We start from the raw sequence: 19,725 nt of genomic DNA on the forward strand, positions 1-19,725 counted from the left end.
AAAATATGGCAATCCTGGTGGTCTGTGGAAGCTTCGGGGGCTGGTGGGGCTCAAGGTGCATCTGCCAATAGCTTACAACTTGCTCTCACCAACAGTTGTCTGAGGCAGGAGTGGATGTTTACTAATGACCAGTACTGGGGAAGATCTGCAAATCTGAGTCATACGATTCAGCATTTCACCTTTTGCTTTATCTTCAAGGAAACTCAGAATTCAACCTCTCCAGTAATGATTTTGGTTAATACTTAGTAACTGCTCATCAGCTCTTTTCAAGTGGCTTTTAAATTCTTACAGGCACCTCAAATTTCATCCTTGAAAGTATACTGAAAATCAAATCAGTACTCTAACCAAGCTGATGTAACCCTTCCTCTGCCTTGGACTGGGGCATAGGGATGGTTGTGATGCCCAAGGTTTACCAAAGACTAGCCCTGAGCAGGTCAAGAGGAAGGCCTTGTCATTTATACTTGAAATGTGAGCCAGAAAGACGTCCTTCCTAAATGCTTTCACTATCTTACATCCCTGCTGCTGCATAACAAGTTACCCCAGGACTCAGTGGCTTAAAACATTTTAGTTTCTATAGGTTAGGAATCACCAACACTCAACCAAGTGTGTCCACCTCAAGGTTTCTCACAAGGCTGCAATAAAAGTGTTGGATCTGCTTCAAGCTCAGTGAAGTCAGTAGGACTCAAAATTCTCACAGGCTGTTGAAGGCCCAAGTTCCTTGCTGGCTGAGGGCCTCTCCAAAGGGCTATTTACATGGCAGCTTGCCTACTCAAAGCAAGGCTCTAAGACAGAGCAAGAGAAGGTGCACAGATAGAAGCCCTGGCTGTCCTGTAACCAAAACTAGGTGACATCTTATCACTTTTGCCTTCATCTGTTAGAACCATCACCATGTCCAGCCCACATTCAAGGTGAGGGAATTGCACAAGTGTGTGAAAAACATCAGGAAGGGGGAATCACTGGGGTCCTTTAAAATGGTTTTTCATAGTTATTTCCTAATTAATTTCCTGCGGAGATAGGTATTTACCAGAACACTTTCTTGGAACAAAGGTAAGAATCTAATAACCTTATATACTGATGGGTACATTTATTTTTAACAAATTAAACTGAAGAGGAAGGGCCCTATCCCACTTTTTTTTTTTTTTTTTTTGTCTTGTCATTTCTAGGGCTGCTCCAGTGGCATGTGGAGGTTCCCAAACTAGGGGTCTAATTTGAGCTGCAGCCGCTGGCCTACACCACAGCCACTGCAACTCGGGATCCAAGCCGTGTCTGCAACCTAACCACAGCCCACAGAAACGCCAGATCCTCAACCCACTGAGCAAGGCCAGGGATGGAACCTGCAACCTCATGGTTCCTAGTCGGATTCGTTAACCACTGAGCCACGATGGGAACTTCCCACTTTTGTCTTCTAACCTCAACGATTTGTAGTAGGGTCCACTCATCTCCAACACTGACCATACTTACCTCTATATTTAGTCAATCCAAAGCAACCAATGCAGTGTTTTAAGGGCACAATTGCTAAGAACACAGCTGAAACTGCAGGCCGCTGATGTACTTCTGTAACATCGTCCAGTTCTGCCAGTTGGAGGGCAAGTCTTAAAATGGGCAAAAAGTAGATCTGAATTAAGAACAAAAGAGATGATGATACAAAATGGAAGCTTGGGAGGATACAAAATCAGATCGATCATCTGTATTAAAAACCCTCATCACTTTAACAAGGAATGGTGCAGTTAGTAACCATTAGGCACTAATGTAAACTTACTTAGTTAAGACTTCTAAACACGACATGATCTCAAATTTCTCATTTTTTAAAATGAGATACTTCTGATATTACAAGGACTTGGTATGGATTAGTATTTGTACAATAACTTACAATGGAAAAAAATTAAAATCTTAATAATAAAAGCAAAAAAAATACAAATGGATATCATTCAGCTAGTTACTAAATTCTAACTTTAAGTTATCAATGCCTTGCTAACTCCAAAGGCATCATTTTTTTTTGGCTACACCAACAGCATGCATGTTTATTTTTGGAATAAACAGAAGTTCAGATTCTGTTATCAATAAATTAATTTTTTGAGTCTAAGAGCAAATTGCTTTCCTTATAAGGCCAAATTGAATACAGGCTTCAAAAGAATGAGCAATAATGAATTTATAGTATGGGCCTCCTCTGGAACAATGCAGTGGTTTTCCCTGTGGACACTAAGGGCTGTATATAATTCCACCTGTTTGATGGTTGAGATAGCTACAAGCTCCCTTAGATCCTAAGTGTTCCAAAACTCTGAGTTCTAGGTCTATACTTTAACACAAGGCTTCTGCCTAGACTCATCAATCTGGTGAACACACTCGTTTGATGACTGTTTTTTCTTTTTTGTTTTTTAGCGCCTACACCACAGCCACAGCAACGCCAGATCTGAGTTGCGCCTGAGACCTATACAGCTCACAGCAATGCCGGATCGTTAACCCACTGAGCAAGGCCAGGGGTTGAACCTGCGTCCTCACAGATACTAGCTGGATTCCTTTCTGATGAGCCACAAGGGGAAATCCCTCCAATTCAACTTTTTTGGGCTGTTTTTCAAACAGGTTACATTCTGGTCTACACTACAATATGAACACATTACCTATGTTTTTTTGTTTTGTTTTGTTTTTGGCTGCACTTGGAAGCATAGGAAGGTTCCCACGCCAAGGGGAGAATCTGAGCTTTAGCTGTGACCTACACAGCTATAGCAATGCCAGATCCTTAACCCCCTGCACCACAGCAGGAACTCACTACCTCCACTTTAAGCATGGCTCAATTGAAATAACTAAAACAGTTTATGTAATTATGGGGTAGGGAAGGACTTTCTATGAGTAACATTAAAAATACCACAAATAAAAAATAAAAGGTAAATTAAAAACTGGAAAACTATGTGATGGAAAAATGACAAAAACACTTTAAATACATAACACAACCTGACTGAATCATCACAAAGGGAAGCATGCCAAAAAAAAAGCTGAGTAATGTAGACAAATAGTCAAAACATACACATAGCCAGAAAAACCCATGAAACAAGCTTCTGACTTTACTACTTATCCAATATGCAAATTAAAACAAGATACTCTTTTTGGCAATAAAACTGGCTATTAGGAATAAAATGAATGACACTACAATAGGCCCATTTCATCATGCTAAGGACTTAGAGTTCACAAATCTTTGATGTTTTGCACTTTGTAATCTGTGGGGAGAAAAACTCCCGCAAATATTCAGGGAAAATGGTACTGGATGTAGGGAATAACAATTTTAGACTTTGCAAAATGTACTTTAATCCCACCCTGCCCCCAACTTAAAGTCAGAAGTAAAGCTACCAACCCCACAAAACAGCATGTGTTACACAGTTTCATGGCATATTTAAGTTCAAAAAGCAACTTAACCCATACTTACCTCCATTCTGAAGCTAGATTAGATCAACTTTGGCAAAAAATGAACAGAAGCCTTCTGGAAACATGTAGGTTATTAAATAATTTGTTTATTGTACTGCATTTACAAAGAAAACAAGACAATGCACTCAGTAGAAAGAATAAAAATGTATCCAGGGTTTTATTTTTTACTGACAGCAAATAGAAATTCTTCAGTGAGATCGTGGCAATCTGACAACATTATGATTAAGTTCAGTAAAGGTACGTGGGGTACTTAGAAGATCAAATTCTACAGCTGCCTCTTTCTACGGCTTTTAATTCATCTGGCTCCTTAAGTAATAGGAGGGAAAAGCCCTTATTTAGTGGGAAAACATTTCCAAAGTGAAGTTACAGGATCTCTCTTATTACAATTTCTTTTCATATCAGCTGTTAAAATAGGGCCTTCTATTTTTGTGTGTTTTGGTTATTTCACCTTAATATCATCACCAGAATTCCTGTAATTCCACAATTTTGATTTTACAGCATAGAAAAGAATTCAGTTCTAGTCTGATATTGCTTTAGATGTATCTTACTGCTGAAAACCCAAAGTGGCTGAGAATTGCTGAAGGATTTTGATTTTCCCTGCCGTTGTTTGATATAATCTATTCTCTTTATTCTTGAGAGATGCATAGATAGATAGACAGCCTCACTTAAAATTCTTTCTACAGGAACGTGTCTGATTTCAGGACTACCCATCAAGGATTCGATGAACGGCTGGCCAGTTATTCAGGGTAATGTGTTTATGAGTTGCATAATCGTCCTTGTTGGTTGACAAATGACAGAACCTAGATCCCAATCTCCTATACAGAAAGCTGGCTGCCCAAGTCTCATCGGTGCTTTGCTAGTAGAGCCTCGAGTTGCACCTCCTTGGCTTTCTGTAAATCAGAGTCCTGTAGCCGCTCCTGGAGAATGCTGTGATCCCCAAGGCCCACTTGGTCCATGCTGAACAGGTAGCTGTGACCCCAATCCTGCCCCTCTTTTGCTTTTCAATATGACCCGAGGAATATGTAATGTCTAGGGTCATCCTAAAGTAAAATTCACAAAACCTTTTCTCATTTAAAAAAAAGAAAAAAAAAAAAAAAAAAAGCCTCAAGTACATTTCAATCATCTCAAAATTGCAGTTAAAAACTTACATTATACAAGGAAATAGCAGCAGAGAATGGCTAATCTTAAACCAATCAAAGACAAACACCCACCAACCCTCAAAATAAACAATGAAAAAAGTGCCATCCCACCCCCTCCCCTTGGTTCTTGTATCCTGGGATTTCATTTAAGACCTGAAGCCTCTGAGAAAATAAGAAAGGCAAAGCCACAGGGGAAAACTACTAAAAGCTATAAATAAAAGTTGGAGACTGTTTATAATATAAAAGAATCAAAAACTCTAGGACAGTTTCTTCTCAGATGGGAAATTTCTGCAACCCAGATCTCCCTTCTAGAGTCATCCCAAATTCTTTAGTTATGAGGCAATAAACTCAAGTGCAATGAGTAAAGTGCCAGCCAAAGATTAAAAAAACAAATAACCAAACAGCCAATCAACGTAACTCTGCTGTTAGGGTACAGAAGATACGTAGGAAAGGACAGTTTGCAGAATATATGTGGTAAGAAATTACTACCCAATGGTTCTATTTTTGTTTCCATCAAAAATCAGACTGAAGATTTGAGGACTCCAGAGTTATTAAAGGATGAAAGGAATTTGACAGCGCTTTAAACAGTGATAAAATAGTACCCAAATTTGGTGTTTATACAGCTCATTTAAAAAGACAGTAGCTTAAAAAACACAGGAAAAAAAAATGTGAAGAGAACAACAGAAACAATCCAGGAAGATGATGCAGCCTGGATACAGCAAGTTTAATGTCTCTGCTGTACACAGAAGGAACATCCTTTCCCCTTCTCATCCTTATGCTGGCAATAGGATATGCACTAGAAAATTTGACTCTTAGAGTCAGTGAATAAAAGGATGAGCTCATACATCTTCAAAGCTCTTTTGAAAAGGATGCTTATAATTTAAACGATGTCCTAATGGAAAGAAAAAGGTACAGGGCAAGAGGCTGTTTCACGTTTTAGTCCGTTAAGTCTTTGGCAGAGCCCAATCAAGGCCAAATTCACCTTGGATGCCCAATAGCCGTGGTGGGATCTCCACAGGGTCAAGTAAGCAAACCCAAATGAACATGTTGGATTAAAAAACAAAAAAACAAAACAAACCCTAGAAACCCTTGAAAGAAGAGCTTCATCCTGAAATAGAAGAGGGAAATGCTTGAAAGGGAGGGGGCGGAGGGCCAGCATGTGGTCTCTGCTGCAGTGCTGGGCTGGGGCTTACGAGTTGAGCCAAGGGTGCCGGAGACAGTCGGCGGCAGTGGCTCTCTTCTCGGGGATCAGCTCCAACATGGGCAATAAGAAATCTGTGAAACCAGCTGCCTCTTCCTGAGACCACTCATACTTCTCCACTAGAACCTCAAAAAGGCCCCAAGGTTTCAGCTTCGTGATATGTTTCAGGTCACCTACGGTAAAGACAGTACAAAAGAAACTGACCAACACTGACAAATGACAAGATCCTTTTGTGGAAATCCGGGAACTAAACCAGGAAATCAGTCTATAAAGAATCAAATTTTACCATCAGAATCTAATGCTTCTCCATTCAAAAAGTACCTCTCTTCTCTAATGTACTCCTTAGAAAGAAGTGTCTGCATTATTTATGAGGACCTAAAAATTTAAGTAATTTTTTACTCCACCATCCAGAATTTTCTGTCCCAATCAAACTGGGAAGGGCTTTTAATGAACTAGGTATTCATTAAAATGAGTATTAAATGCCTATATACTCAGCATGGTCTCACCAAGAATAATTTGATTGTCCTCTTTTTTTGGCTCAATAGTCTAGTAAATGTTACTTCAAAATAAGGTAGTGATTTAAAAATAACGGGCTAAAACCGTAACACACATGTATAAAAGCAAGAAAATAAAAAAACAAATTTTCAGATACAGCTGCATCATACATTGTACTATTCTGGAACATCAACCTAATTTTTGCCTCCTTGAAGTGACAGTTTTGAAAAAAAAAGATAGTCAATTATCAGTGGTAAAGTAAATGCCGCTTTAAAATTTCTTCTTACATGACACTTATTTGAAGTCTCTTCTATGGGCAGTGAGTGCCTGTTTAATTATCTACTTTGTGTGTGCCTGCTATTAATTTGACTTTGTACACAAGGAAGAACTCTTATCAAGCACTTCACCATCTTCCTGCCTCAAAAAGAAACATTAAGAAATGTTTCTGCTTGCTGTCAAGTGTTGTCTAAAATGACTTTTCTCAGCACTAGTGTAGAGGTTGTGACGAAAAAGGAAAAAAGACCAGATGCCCTTTGACAGAACTGCCTCAGTAAAATCTGTCTGTTTTTCAGAAGTGCTTCAGTAGGAGTAATCAACCAACTATGTACCAGCTACTATACACACAGTAACTTATTTAAAATGAAGTAATCCGGAGTTCCCGTCGTGGCACAGTGGTTAACAAATCCGACTGGGAACCATGAGGTTGCTGGTTCGGTCCCTGGCCTTGCTCAGTGGGTTAAGGATCCAGCGTTGCTGTGAGCTGTGGTGTAGGTCACAGACACGGCTCGGATCCCACGTTGCTGTGGCTGTGGCGTAGGCTGGCGGCTACAGCTCCAATTCGACCCCTAGCCTGGGAAACTCCATATGCCGCAGGAGCGGCCCAAGAAATGGCAAAAAAAAAAAAAAAAAAAAAAAAAGACAAAAAAAAGAAGTAATCCTCATTTAGAAACAGGTTGTGTCAAAGGCCACAAAAGTAGTAGAGAAGTTGGGATTTGAACTTAGTCTGGCTCCAGTCTCTGCTCTTAATCACATGATTTCACTTCTCTGCTAAATGACTGCTTAGCATTCAAGGTAAGACCAACCCTCTGTAGGTGCTGGAAACATGTACTCAGCTGTACTTACCTCTTCATTGTGAAACACTTTTGTCCCCTTAATGACTGGGAACAAACACATTAATTTTACCTTTTTTGGTGAAAAATTCCTTGGAATATTTTCCTGCCACAATGAGCTTGCGAGGCACCTTCCCCAGAAGTTCTATGATCAATGCAATGTGATCTGTATGTTTCAAACATTTCAAGAGGGGGGAAAAAGAAGACATACATAACAGGAGTAGCAAATGCGGTTCTAGACATTGGCAGAAAGAGTAGCATGCACACCTCTTTGTAAAGCATTTCAGCTTGCTTTCTGTCCTAAATGGGAAGAAGAGGACTCTATCCATTTAATGGAGAATCCTGAAAACAATTAAAAATCAGGTGCCCACTCCAGTGGGACTTGAGTGATAACTGAAAACAATCTTGGTGTGAATGCTCTGCTTCCTGAAGTTGCGTCCCTGGGGTCTAGATGAAAACTCATGTTAACAATACTACCTCTGCGATTGAAGAAGTCCTGTGAATATTTCCCACTGAGGGCAAAGCGTCTTGGAATTCTGCCTATCAGCTCTATAATATGCGCAATGTGGTCTAAAATAGAAGGGGAAGAAGAACAGGATCAAGGACAAGCTGTAAGAGAGGCTTTTCTTTGAAAAGCTTTTTCAAGGACTAGCTATTTAGAAGTAACTACAAATAAAACCAGGGATACTCAGGGCATGACTGAGAAGGCCAAGAATTATTTCAGATGGTTGGTTGCATGATAATAGTTGGCAAGTCCCATTCTGGAGTTCAGAGGCTCACCTACATTTTACTTCTATTTGTCTACATATCTAGGTTCAGGTGAGTTTTTCAGGTAAGGTGAAAAACTACCAATATGTTTTAGACATTCTAGGACAGTTATTTATTTATAATACTGCTCTGGGCCTCAGGCAGTAATAACATCACTTTATTTAAGAATGTTCATGACAGGAGTTCCCATTGTAGCTCAGGGGTAACAAATCTGACTAGTATCCACGAGGACTTGGGTTCAATCCCCGGCCTTGCTCAGTGCGTTAAGGATCAGGCATTGCTGTGAGCTGCAGCATAGGTTGCAGATGCAGCTTGGATCTGGTGTTGCTGTGGCTGGGGCGTAGGCCGGCAGCTACAGCTCTGATTTGACCCCTAGTCTGGGAACTTTCATATGCTGAGTGTACGGTCCTTTAAAAAAAAAAAAAAAAAAAGACAAAAAAAAGAATGTTCACAACAATTAAAACATTCACATACCATCAAGTTTTCACAATCATCCTATAAAACAGGCCAAAGATTTATACTCCATTTTACTTCTTATTTATTTTTTGTCTTTTGTCTTTTGAGGGCTGCCCCATGGCCTATGGAGGTTCCCAGGGGTTTAATGGGAGCTACAGCTGCAGGCCTACACCATAGCTCACGGCAATGTTGGATCTTTAACCCACTAAGTGAGGCCAGGGATCAATCGAATCCGAAACCTCATGGTTCCTAGTTGGATTCGTTTCCGCTGTGCCGCAACAGGAACTCCCTATACCCTATTTTAAAGGTGAGAAAATGGAACCTTAGAGAGAATGGGCTACTTGAAACTACAGAGCTAATAAGAACTAGAACTCAAATGAAAATCCATATATATAATCCATTTGTTTATATATACATATATATATATATAAAATCCATATATATCCATTTATATATTTTTGGTTGCATCAGAGACATGCAGAAGGTTCCCTGGCTAGGGAATGAACCTGTGCCACAGAGGTAACCAGAGCCACAGCAACGACCACACTGGATCCTTCACCTGTTGAGCCACCAAGGAACTCTGAAAACCTCTGTCTTATTATATCTAGTCCAGAGTGTTTATTTCGTCTTTTTAGGGCCATACCTGCAGTATATGGAGGTTTCCAGGCTACAACTCCCAGAGTGTTTATTTTTAATTTAAACTAAAAATCAGCCCAAATATTTCTTTTTTCTTTTGTCATTTTAGGGCTGCACCCATGGTATATAGAGGGTCCCAGGCTAGGGGTCTAATCAGAGCTGTAGCCACCAGCCTACACCAGAGTTACAGCCATGCCAGATCCAAGCCGCGTCTGTGACCTACACCACAGCTCATGGCAGTGCCAGATCCTCAACCCACTGAGCAAGGCCAGGGATCGAACCCGCAACCTCATGGTTCCCAGTTGGATTCGTTAACCACTGCGCCACGATGGGAACTCTCCCCCAGTGGTATCATTTTAAGGGGGATTTATATTCATGAATTCAGTATAACCTTTGGGAGTTTTGATTGAATTTATGGTTTGATAACAAGTCTGGTTGCCAAGATATTTATGCCAATTCTAGACAGAACTTGCAAATAAATATCTTCGATAAATTAATTATAAATGAAACCATAATTTGCCTTACTGTAAACTTCCAAGTGAGGTACTGGTTCTTTTAATATTTTTCCTCTACCAAGGAATTATTTTCCCCTTGAAATGATTATATTACATTTAATTCCAACAAACTATCTATGACTTATCAATTAGTAACAGGATTAATACACCTGCCAAGTAAAATTATCAAGTATTATTCCAAGCTTCAGGGCTGTGGAATGTCAGTAATAACAGAGGACCTGCCACTTAGGCCCCAGTCCTACCATGACTTGTAACACACTATGCATACACAAGCCAGGGGATAAGGGTTTGTTTTTTCCTGCACTTATGGGTGACATAATAGTAGTCTGAGGTTTTATCTAAAGAGTACTAGTACTGACTGGCATAGGAGGGAATACATTAGGATCTAAATATCTAGGGTAGATGGTTCTCCCTTGTCCCTTACTTGGGACTTTTCATATACACTGCAATTTTCAGGTTTGGTAGCATAAGATCCTACATAATATAATTCTAGCCACTGAGTCCTGTACAACACACTATTCATAGAGTCTTGGGAAAAGAAGAGAAAAAAATTAATCACCCTTGCAAACAGATATAGTAGGGCATTTTCTAAAACAATATTTAAGTCTATAGGCCCAAACTTGTAATACAGGAAAAAGCCAAGCATATAGCAGGGAAAATCAAGTGGGTGACAGGTGGTAATTCAATTATAGTATGTTCTTGAAAGAGGCTTAAGTACAGAAAAACATCCAAACCATACCTACTAAAACAGGCATTTTGCTACAGGACTTAGTTATCAGAACATTTTCCAAACACTACTATTATCAGGAATATCAGCAGGCCTTACTAACATTGCCTATTAACATCCTGGGGGACCAGTTTGAGAAACAGCATTGTTGGTTCTATGGAGCACAAAACCTGATATCCCAAAGAATCAAGTAAAGTACAGAGAGGAAAAGACATTTTTTCCACATTGGGAGAGTACATTGTTAGTGCTCTTTTTTTTTTTTTTTTTTTTTTTTTTTTTTTTTTTGTCTTTTTGCCTTTTCTAGGGCTGCTCCTGAGGCATATGGAGGTTCCCAGGCTAGGGGTAGAATGGGAGCTGTAGTCGCCGGCTTACACCACAGCCACAGCAACACAGGATGCCAGCCACATCTGCAACCTACACCACAGCTCATGGCAGTGCCAGATCCTCAACCCACTGAGCAAGGCCAGGGATCAAACCCGTAACCTCATGGTTCCTAGTCGGATTTGTTAACCACTGAGCCACGACGAGAACTCCATTGCTAGTGCTCTTAAAGTAATTCCCATTAATCCTGAAAATAGCACTGAAACTGCATAAAAAAGAAGGCAAAATGTTTCTTTAATAATTTTTTTTCATTCACATTATTATCTCTTCTAAGTTACTTGGATGCCACCATGATTAAAAACAAAAAACAACAACAAAAAACCCCCCAAAGCTCATCATCTCACAGATGCGCACAGTTTTTTTGGGCTGTGCTGGTGGTTTGCAGGCCAGGGATTGAACTCACATCACAGCAGTGACCTGAGCCACTGCAGTGACAACGCCAGATCCTTAACCTGCTGTACCACAAGGGAATTCCCTCATTACACATTTAATTGTCTGCTTTCACAATCTCTCAGATACAGTAACTGACAGACTGGGTTTTCCCACTGGCTATTGCAAAATGTAAATGAGTAATATTTTGTTTTATGGAGTTCCCGCTGTAGCGCAATGGAATTAGTGGAGCCCTGGGATGCAGATTCAACCCCCGGCCTGGCACAGTGGGTTAAGGATCCAGCGTTGCTGCAGCTACAGCATAGGTCACAACTGTGGCTTGGATCTGATTCCTGGCCCAGGATCTCCATATGCCATTGGGTGGCGAAAAAAGAAAAAAAAATTTTTTGTTTTAAAATGGAATTCTAAGGGAGTTCCCATCGTGGTGCAGTGGTTAACGAATCCGACTGGGAACCATGAGGTTTCGGGTTCGATCCCTGGCCTTGCTCAGTGGGTTAAGGATCTGGCGCTGCCATGAGTTGTGGTGTAGTTTGCAGATGTGGCTTGGCTCCTACGTTGCTGTGGCTGTGGTGTAGGCCAGCGGCTACAGCTCCGATTGGACCCCTCCGATTGGACCCCTAGCCTGGGAACCTCTATATGCCGCAGGAGTGGCCCTGGAAATAGCAAAAAAAGACAAAAAAATAAATAAAATGGAATTCTAAGTGTTAGTACTATTTAAAAAGAAAAAAAACATGGCTTTAATTTTCAAAAGGAGAAAAAAAGAATGCTAAATACTGTAGAATTTATGTAGACAAATAGGATATATATAGTCTCTGCATTCAAGTAGTGTGTGTGCATGTTAAAATTACTGACTTCCAAATAAAGTTGGAAGTATAACTGAGCAACAAGCTAATCAACAGGTGGGTCCAAACTAAGCAAAAAAAATCTATCACTGATTTACAGAGGAAGGACGCTAACTAGATATTTTAGAAGAAATCTAGCAAATACAAGTTCAAGTTTGATCAACTGTGGTCTTTTCTCTAATCTTCATATAGAATTCTTTAATATCTACTATAAAATATCTAGTCTGCCTAATACTTAATATAAAACACCATGCACAGACCTATTTGGTTAAGGGGACTTACCTTCATCTCGAGTGTACTCTTCCCCTGAATGAGGTTCAAATAAATAGTCGCCTGTGGCCAGTTCAAAGGCCTAAGAAAAAGAAGAAAGTTTATGATAGTGTTAAAAAAAGGCCTTTGGGAAGTTTAAAGCTATTTGGTTCAATATTAACTAATTTTTTCCTCTTGGAAAAACCCACAAAAAATCATATAAAAAATCACCTAAGATTACTCCTAAAGAGCTTTCCTTCCATACCAGTACCGCAATAAAATGGAATTAGGAAAATTTCAAAAACTCAGTTAATATCAATATGCGGATTATTCAAAGCTCCCTACACCCTAATCTCTCGATGAGTGATTCTGCTTGAGTTTCTCTTTCTGCTCAGAGAGGGACAGATCTCAGGTGATTCTAAATTATCCATAAAATAAGCAGGTCTTATATTCTTATAATTTCACACAGTTAGATTTTGTACTCATAATAAAAACCAAAAAAATTGACATTTTTCTACCTATGACTCTTCAGTGTTTGTCATTTGTACATTAAAAAATTTTTGCTACACTGTCCTAGATAGAGAGTCTCCAATTTCTAGGTCTACAGAAAATCAGAAAAAGGTTAACTGTACATGGAGAGAGGAACTACTCATATTGACAGCAGGTTTGTATTCAGCAACCAGGAAAAGAAAGGCCTGAATCTCCTAAAACAAGAAAACCTCTTGTAAATAGTGTTTCAGAGAGTATGAAAAAGGGATTTCCTTACCAATAAATGTCAATCAGTATAGCACAGCATTTGATTGGTGGGGCTACATTAATTTTTCACTGATTAAAAATAGAAGAAGTAATTTAACAGCAGTTTTAAAAAGAACCTCATTGATATACTAGCCATGGGTCAATTTTGGTTAATGCAATGGTACCAAGTAGCCCAGACAATCTGAGTAACTCTGGGTTGGACTGAGTTGGGGTACATTCTCAATTTAGACCCAGGTCTAGGTCTTGGTGGCTTGTCAATGTTACAACAGAACAATCTTTCTCAAAAATGTATCACGTGGGCTATACTACCATCCAGAGCAAGGCCAGAGAAGTGAAATTTCAGGATTGCCTGTTTTACAGGCCAGAGCAGTTCATCATGAAACTGAACCACACCGATAGAGCAGATACCTATTTTACCCTCTAATTGTCCTGAGGTTTAAGGTCCCAAAGCAGAACAGAAATAATCTGTGATCTTATTCATCAAATCTGAAACCAGTACTTTAATTTTTCAGTATCATAGTGGAGATTCAGTGAAGATATTAAAGTTTAAAAAGATATACAAAATTTTCTAAAATTTTATAAATAAGGTAACAGAAAAAACAACAACAACAAAAAAAACAAAAACCAAAAACCCAAACCAAACCAAATGATCACAACATCAGAACTGAAAACTAGTAGCAGCAACTCTAGGTTACAAAATGCCTAGGATGAGAAAAACTGACCTAAAGGAAAGGCAAAACCCACCCTAGAATCCAGGGCTCCTGATGCCCACTCCCCTGCTTGTCTCACTGATGTTAGCCAGGGTCACGCTAACAGACACAGACCAAATCTGTTAGTTATTAGATCCACTGTGCTGGTACCTCGGATAATGGAATGTTATTCAGTGCTAAAAAGGAATGAGCTATGAAGTCATGAAAAGACATGAAAGATCCTTAAATGAGTATTACAAAGTGAAAAAAGCTAACCTGAATCATACAGTACGATTCCAACTATATGACGTTCTGGAAAAGTCAAAACTATGGAGACAATAAAAAGATCAGTGGTGGCCAGGGGTTGGGGGGATGGATGAAGAGGCAGAGCACAGAGGACTACAGTGAAACCATGCTATATGACAGTACAATGGCAGCTACATGTCTTACACATTTGTCAAAATCCACAGAACATTTGAAGAATTGGAAAACATATACTCTATTAATTCTTAATATTCTTCTCAGAACATTCCCTTCTTATACCGCCTTTCTAACTTCGTAGTTTCAATCAATAATGTGGTAGGCCATCTCACAACTTGCCTTTTTTTTGTTGTTTTTTCTTCTTTTTTAGGGCCGCACCTGTGGCATATGGAGGTTCCCAGGCTAGGGGTCCAATCAGAGCTGTGGCTGCCAGCCAACACCAGAGCCTTAGCAATGCCAGACCTAAGCCACGTCTGCAACCTATACCACAGCTCACAGCAATGCCAGTTCCTTAAGCTACTGAGTGAGACCAGAGATCGAACCCGCAACCTCATGGTTCCTAGTCAGATTCATTTCTGCTGCGCCATGAAGGGAACTCCATGACTTGCCTTTTTACTTTTCAGAAAGGGTTTCAATCTTTCCATCAATTAATTGCACTGGATGAAGGATAATCCATCTCTTTAGAAACTTTTGATACTCCAAAATTTACTTTTACTCTGAGTATGGCAACATTTTAAGCAATATTTCTGTCTATTAGCAAAATGAGAGAAATTTGGGGGGAAAATGGGGTTCAAGTTTTTGTGGTACTGTTTCAAGTCAGGTAAGTGTTTTCCCTCTCTTGGTCAAGAAAATTCCTGCACATGAGCTGGTCCAAACAAGGGGCTAGGTTAATTCCCCCAACTTTCATCTTTTGGCCTTACTTCTTAAGCATAACATTGTAAACACTATGTTAAATAACACCTACTGCCCTCAATTAACCCACTACTGAGAACCACATCCTAAGAAATCAGATGCCACCTACAAACTAGCTGTATTTTATAGTTGGTGGCATCTCTATCAGTTATTTTCTCTACCAAATCAATTCCTCATCACAAAGCTTTAAAGTATGGCAAGAAAGAAGTATGATTTTATCCCAATTTTCTTTCATCTTATGCATATGGTATCAAACCATATTCATTTAGGATAGCTCTCCACCTTAAAAGACCAATGAATGATGTGCTGTAACAAAATGATTTATAAGGTCATGCCATATTAACTACATGGTTTTAAGTTTATTACCTTTGGAAGACAAAGTTTTTCCAGGAATGTGAGTGTCAAGAAATCTATGATCCCCAACAGGTTGGGGATTCTAGTCTGTCCTTTCTCAAGTTTTTCTCCAAAGTTGACTGTAAATACTAAATGTTAATTGAGATGATAGTTTAATATGTTTCTGGTTTAGTTCACTCATTTGACGGTCCACAAATATTTACTAAGTACTATTGAATACTAAAGAATTTGTTTGATCTTGTTTCTGTTTCCTGGGTGAGGGGGGACCCTCTAAACTCTTGGAATTCCTAAGTGATAAAAGCGCCTTTTGTTATTCATGCTAGGCCCCCAGATAATTTTAAGAGGGGGGGTGGGGTGGGACATGTCCCCAAGTTGGAAAAGACAAACCATACAATTAGAGGGTTGAGGCTTTGAGCTCAGTGTTGTCAGCCTGACCTCCCAAACTCCTGGGAAGGGAAGGAGGCTGGAGACTGAGCTCAGCCACATGACTGATGATTCATAAATCATGCCTAAGTAATGAAATCTCAATTAAAAACTCTGGGCACTTAAAGCTTAGGTGAACTCCCCTGGTTGGTGATAAATAATGATGTGCCAGGAAAATGATGTGATCCTGAGGACACAGAAGCTTCACCCCTGGTCCCTCTCAGGCCTTGCTGCATGCATGTCTCGGTTTGGCTGGTCCTGATTTGTATCCTTTGTAACAAAACTGTAATATTTCAGCACTTTCCTGAGTGCTGTGAGTCATTCTAATAAACTACTGACTCTGAAACAATAGTGGAAATCCCCAACTCAGTTGATCAGAAGTGCAGGTGGCCTATGGACCCCAGAGTTGCAGCTGGTGCCTGAAGAAAGGGTAGTATTGTGGGAAACTATGCCTTTAATCTGTGAAGTCTATGATAATTCTGTGTAGTTATCTAGCATCAGAAGTGCATTGTAAGCACTCATTCAGAAAACAATAATATGTTCCAACATGAGGGTATTTGTGGGAAGTCATTTAATATCAGCTAAGCCTGACCACTTGAGTACTTGCTTGCCAAGGACAAAACAGCAACTTAGGAATCCATGGATGACTGAGCTTCACATCTTGTGAGGAGCAAAGATGTCTGGGGAACTGCTGAACTGTATAGAATGAAGCAGTTTCCAGGGTTCTCCCTAATCTGAAAATAATTCAGATCTAAAAGGGCAAGGGCACCTGCAACCTCCTAATTAAAAGCAACATCACCTTTGAGCAGTTGTTTTTTTACAACCACCACCCCCATCTGTAGTTAAGAAACATTTGGTTCCTTCACCTAACAGGAATTTGGCAGGAACCAAATGGAATACCAGATGTTTATAACTAAGCTTTTGAATTCAGACCTGTCCAGACACAGGATTCAGAGTAGCAGTGATTAGTCACAAAAATATTCCTTTTCTCTTAATTTGCTGGTCTACTGAAATTAGCAAACGGGGCAAGGTAAGTAACTACCACATAATAATTAAAGTCAACAGGAAAAACATTACCATGCATGCTGTGCTCCAAATGTCAGCAGGGGTATTATAACCAGATCCTATCAGTACTTCCAAGGAGCGATACTGCCTTGTTTGAATATCTTCAGTGAAATGTTTGTGCTGAGTAAATGAAGAAAGTAACAGTATTTTAAGATTCATTTATTCTAAAAAGTAATAGGTCATGACTACTTAATAATGGAGATTAAAATAAATTCATCCAAGTTTTCTCCAAACCAAAGTTTTCATTTAACTAATTTCTTAAGTATCATTTTGATTCTATTAGCTCCAAAGAGTACTTTTCTTTATACACCATTTATTCCAAATTATTTCTGCCAACATATAAGTTTTAAGTTAATACGGAAACACAGATTAGGCAACAACAATTGCCCTTTTTTTGGCTGCTCCCAAGGCATGTGAAAGTTTCCAGACCAGGAGGGATCGAACCTATGCCACACAAAGACCAAAGCTGCTTCATTGTCAACATTGGAACCTTAACCTGCTGCACCACAGGAGAATTCCAAATTTGCTTTTTCGTTTTTGTTTTTTGTTTTGTCTTTTAGGGCTGCACCTGCAGCACATGGAGGTTCCCAGGCTAGGGATCCAATCAGAACTGTAGCCACTGGTCTACGCCAGAGCCACAGCAACACCAAAGCCGAGCCACATCTGCAACCTATACCACAGCTCATGACAACACTGGATCCTTAACCCACTGAGCCATGATGGGAACTCCCCAAATTGTTTTTTAAGAAATGGAAAACTATCATCCCAAACAAAAACTAAATTTTTCATTTGCCTAAAATTAATAACCTGGATTTCAACAAATAAATGATATCAATTTAGGGTCAATTCAAACTTTTCCTTGCTGTGTGCTCATTACGAGAAAATAAAAGATGTAGGTTTTAAGTTTTATAAACACCGATAGAGACTTCTTGCCCTCCTTCTCCTCTGCTTCCCTCATCCCTCCAAAAATATCAAATGTGAACCTTGGGGAAACAGAGCCACGTTAGGCAGCAAGGGAGTACAATCCACAAAACAACTAGAGTTGGTTTTTTGGCTGTGCCTGCAGCATGTGGAAATTCCAGAGGCAGGGACTGAACCTGCACTACAGGAGTGACCCAAGCTGCTGCAGTGACAATGCCAGATCCTTAACCCACTGAGCCACAGGGGAACTCCTAAGCAACCAGTTTTGTTTTTTCTTTAAAACACCTAAACTGTATGGGGGAAAAAGGGAAAACCTCTATATAAAAGCAATTTAAGAGAGACAGTACCCAATTTTGCATTCATGGATTTTATTTAGATTTTGTCTAAAATAAAATTAGAAGAATGTTTATGAGACAATTGGCAAAGGTGACTGAGTATTTGATATTAGCGAACTGTTAACCTTTTTAGGTATAACAATGGTTACCTAAAAGGATCATTTTTTTAGAAAGCCATGTTTACAAATGAAAATAAGATGCCTGGGATATACTTCAAAATAATCTGCAGTGGGTGGCAGGGCGGATATATGTGAAAATAGACAGGAAATGGGTTGATAATTGCTGGGTGACAGTAGTATAATGGTATGGATGATCATTCTATTCTCTCTACTTTTGTATAGGTTTGAAATTTTCTACAATAAAAAATTATACAGAAAAAGGAAGCTTCAAATGAATCAAACACAGGAAACAAAACTCAATATAACACGTACAAGCATGAAAGACAGTTTTCTAATCCCATGAAAATTCAAAAACAAGGAACAGCATTTGTGAAGAGGGGAAATTAGGCAGAGAAAGCTTCAGGTAGGAAACAGCATTGACCAGAGCTTCAAAGGGAACTGGACTAAGTTTGACCAAAAGAGCAAAAAGGATTCCAGGTAGAGGGAACATCATATATAAAGGTACAGAATGACATCTGCTAAAGCCAACTGCTAGGTGGAAGAGTTTAGATTTATGAGACAGACAAGAGAGCAACACTGCATGTTCGTGAACAGGAGAGCATGTAGGAGACAACAGGACATCTGAGAACATCTTCCGGTGTCTGGCCAGATTTAGGCTTAGTAATGAGCACATGAACAATGGCTGTGGAAATAGGAGAGCGAAAAGTTAAAACCAAGGATATTCACAGAAAGAATAAGCACAATTTAAAAATTCAATGGCTATGAGTGGGAGACAGTAGGACAAGTCAAAAGGAACTATGTGATAGAGGCTACTGACAGGGATGGAAAGACTTAAGAGAAGGAAAACAATGGGTTCAGATAATGAGCTTGAAGTGGAAATGTACTACAGGTGAGAATATTTAGAAAAATGGACGTGCTGTTCAAGGGAGTTGTCTTTAGTCATTGTGCCACTACTGCCTTACAGACATGTAAATGATAAACGAGGTCAAGAATCAGCAAAAGTAAAGATGGTGTGTTGGATACGTACACATCCACTTACTCCTGAAACTTCATTTCAGTAGAAAACCCAGCATTAATTTTTTTTTTTCGCTTTTTAGGGCTGCACCAACGGCATATGGAGGTTCCTAGGCTAGGGGTCAAATTGGAGCTGTAGCCACCAGCCTACACCACAGTCACAACAATGCCAGATCTGAGCCATGTCTTCAACCTACACCACAGCTCACGGCAACACCAAATCCTTAATCCACTGAGCTAGGCCGAGGATTGAACCTGCATCCTCATGGATGCTAGTCAGATTCATTTTCACTGAGCCTTGATGGGAACTCCCCCAGTATTAATTTTTAAAGCATAACCTGTCAAAGAGAATGGCAAAGTCAGAATAATAAAATTTAGAAGTTGGAAAGCAGAGAGAGAATGGCTCTAAGAAAGCTGACTAATAAGCTGCTGGTGAAAGCTGAGAAGCAGTGTGATGCACACCATAGGTTTCCTTCTCCCAAGGCTCAGGACTGGGTGGTGTCAGGTATCTCTGGAAGTAGGCGGGAGGGTGGGGTCCAACGAAGTGAAAA

The 19,725-nt window shown here is 39.7% G+C and overlaps 1 protein-coding gene across 3 annotated transcripts in view; it reads right to left on the reverse strand.

Moving 5' to 3' along the window:
- The window catches only part of SRPK1 (SRSF protein kinase 1), a 55,553-nt gene continuing 39,311 nt past the window's right edge, over positions 3,484–19,725 (reverse strand). The window contains exons 12-15 of one of the 3 annotated variants that reach the window (XM_005665912.3): positions 16,798–16,905; positions 12,359–12,428; positions 7,435–7,527; positions 3,484–5,930 (exon numbers count right to left, since the gene is read on the reverse strand). In XM_005665912.3, coding sequence (XP_005665969.1) covers positions 5,746–5,930; positions 7,435–7,527; positions 12,359–12,428; positions 16,798–16,905 — 456 coding nt within the window. In that variant the 3' untranslated portion in view covers positions 3,484–5,745. 3 annotated transcript variants of the gene reach the window in all.

Source organism: Sus scrofa, chromosome 7 (genome assembly GCF_000003025.6).
Source record: "Sus scrofa isolate TJ Tabasco breed Duroc chromosome 7, Sscrofa11.1, whole genome shotgun sequence".
Lineage (NCBI taxonomy): Eukaryota > Metazoa > Chordata > Mammalia > Artiodactyla > Suidae > Sus > Sus scrofa.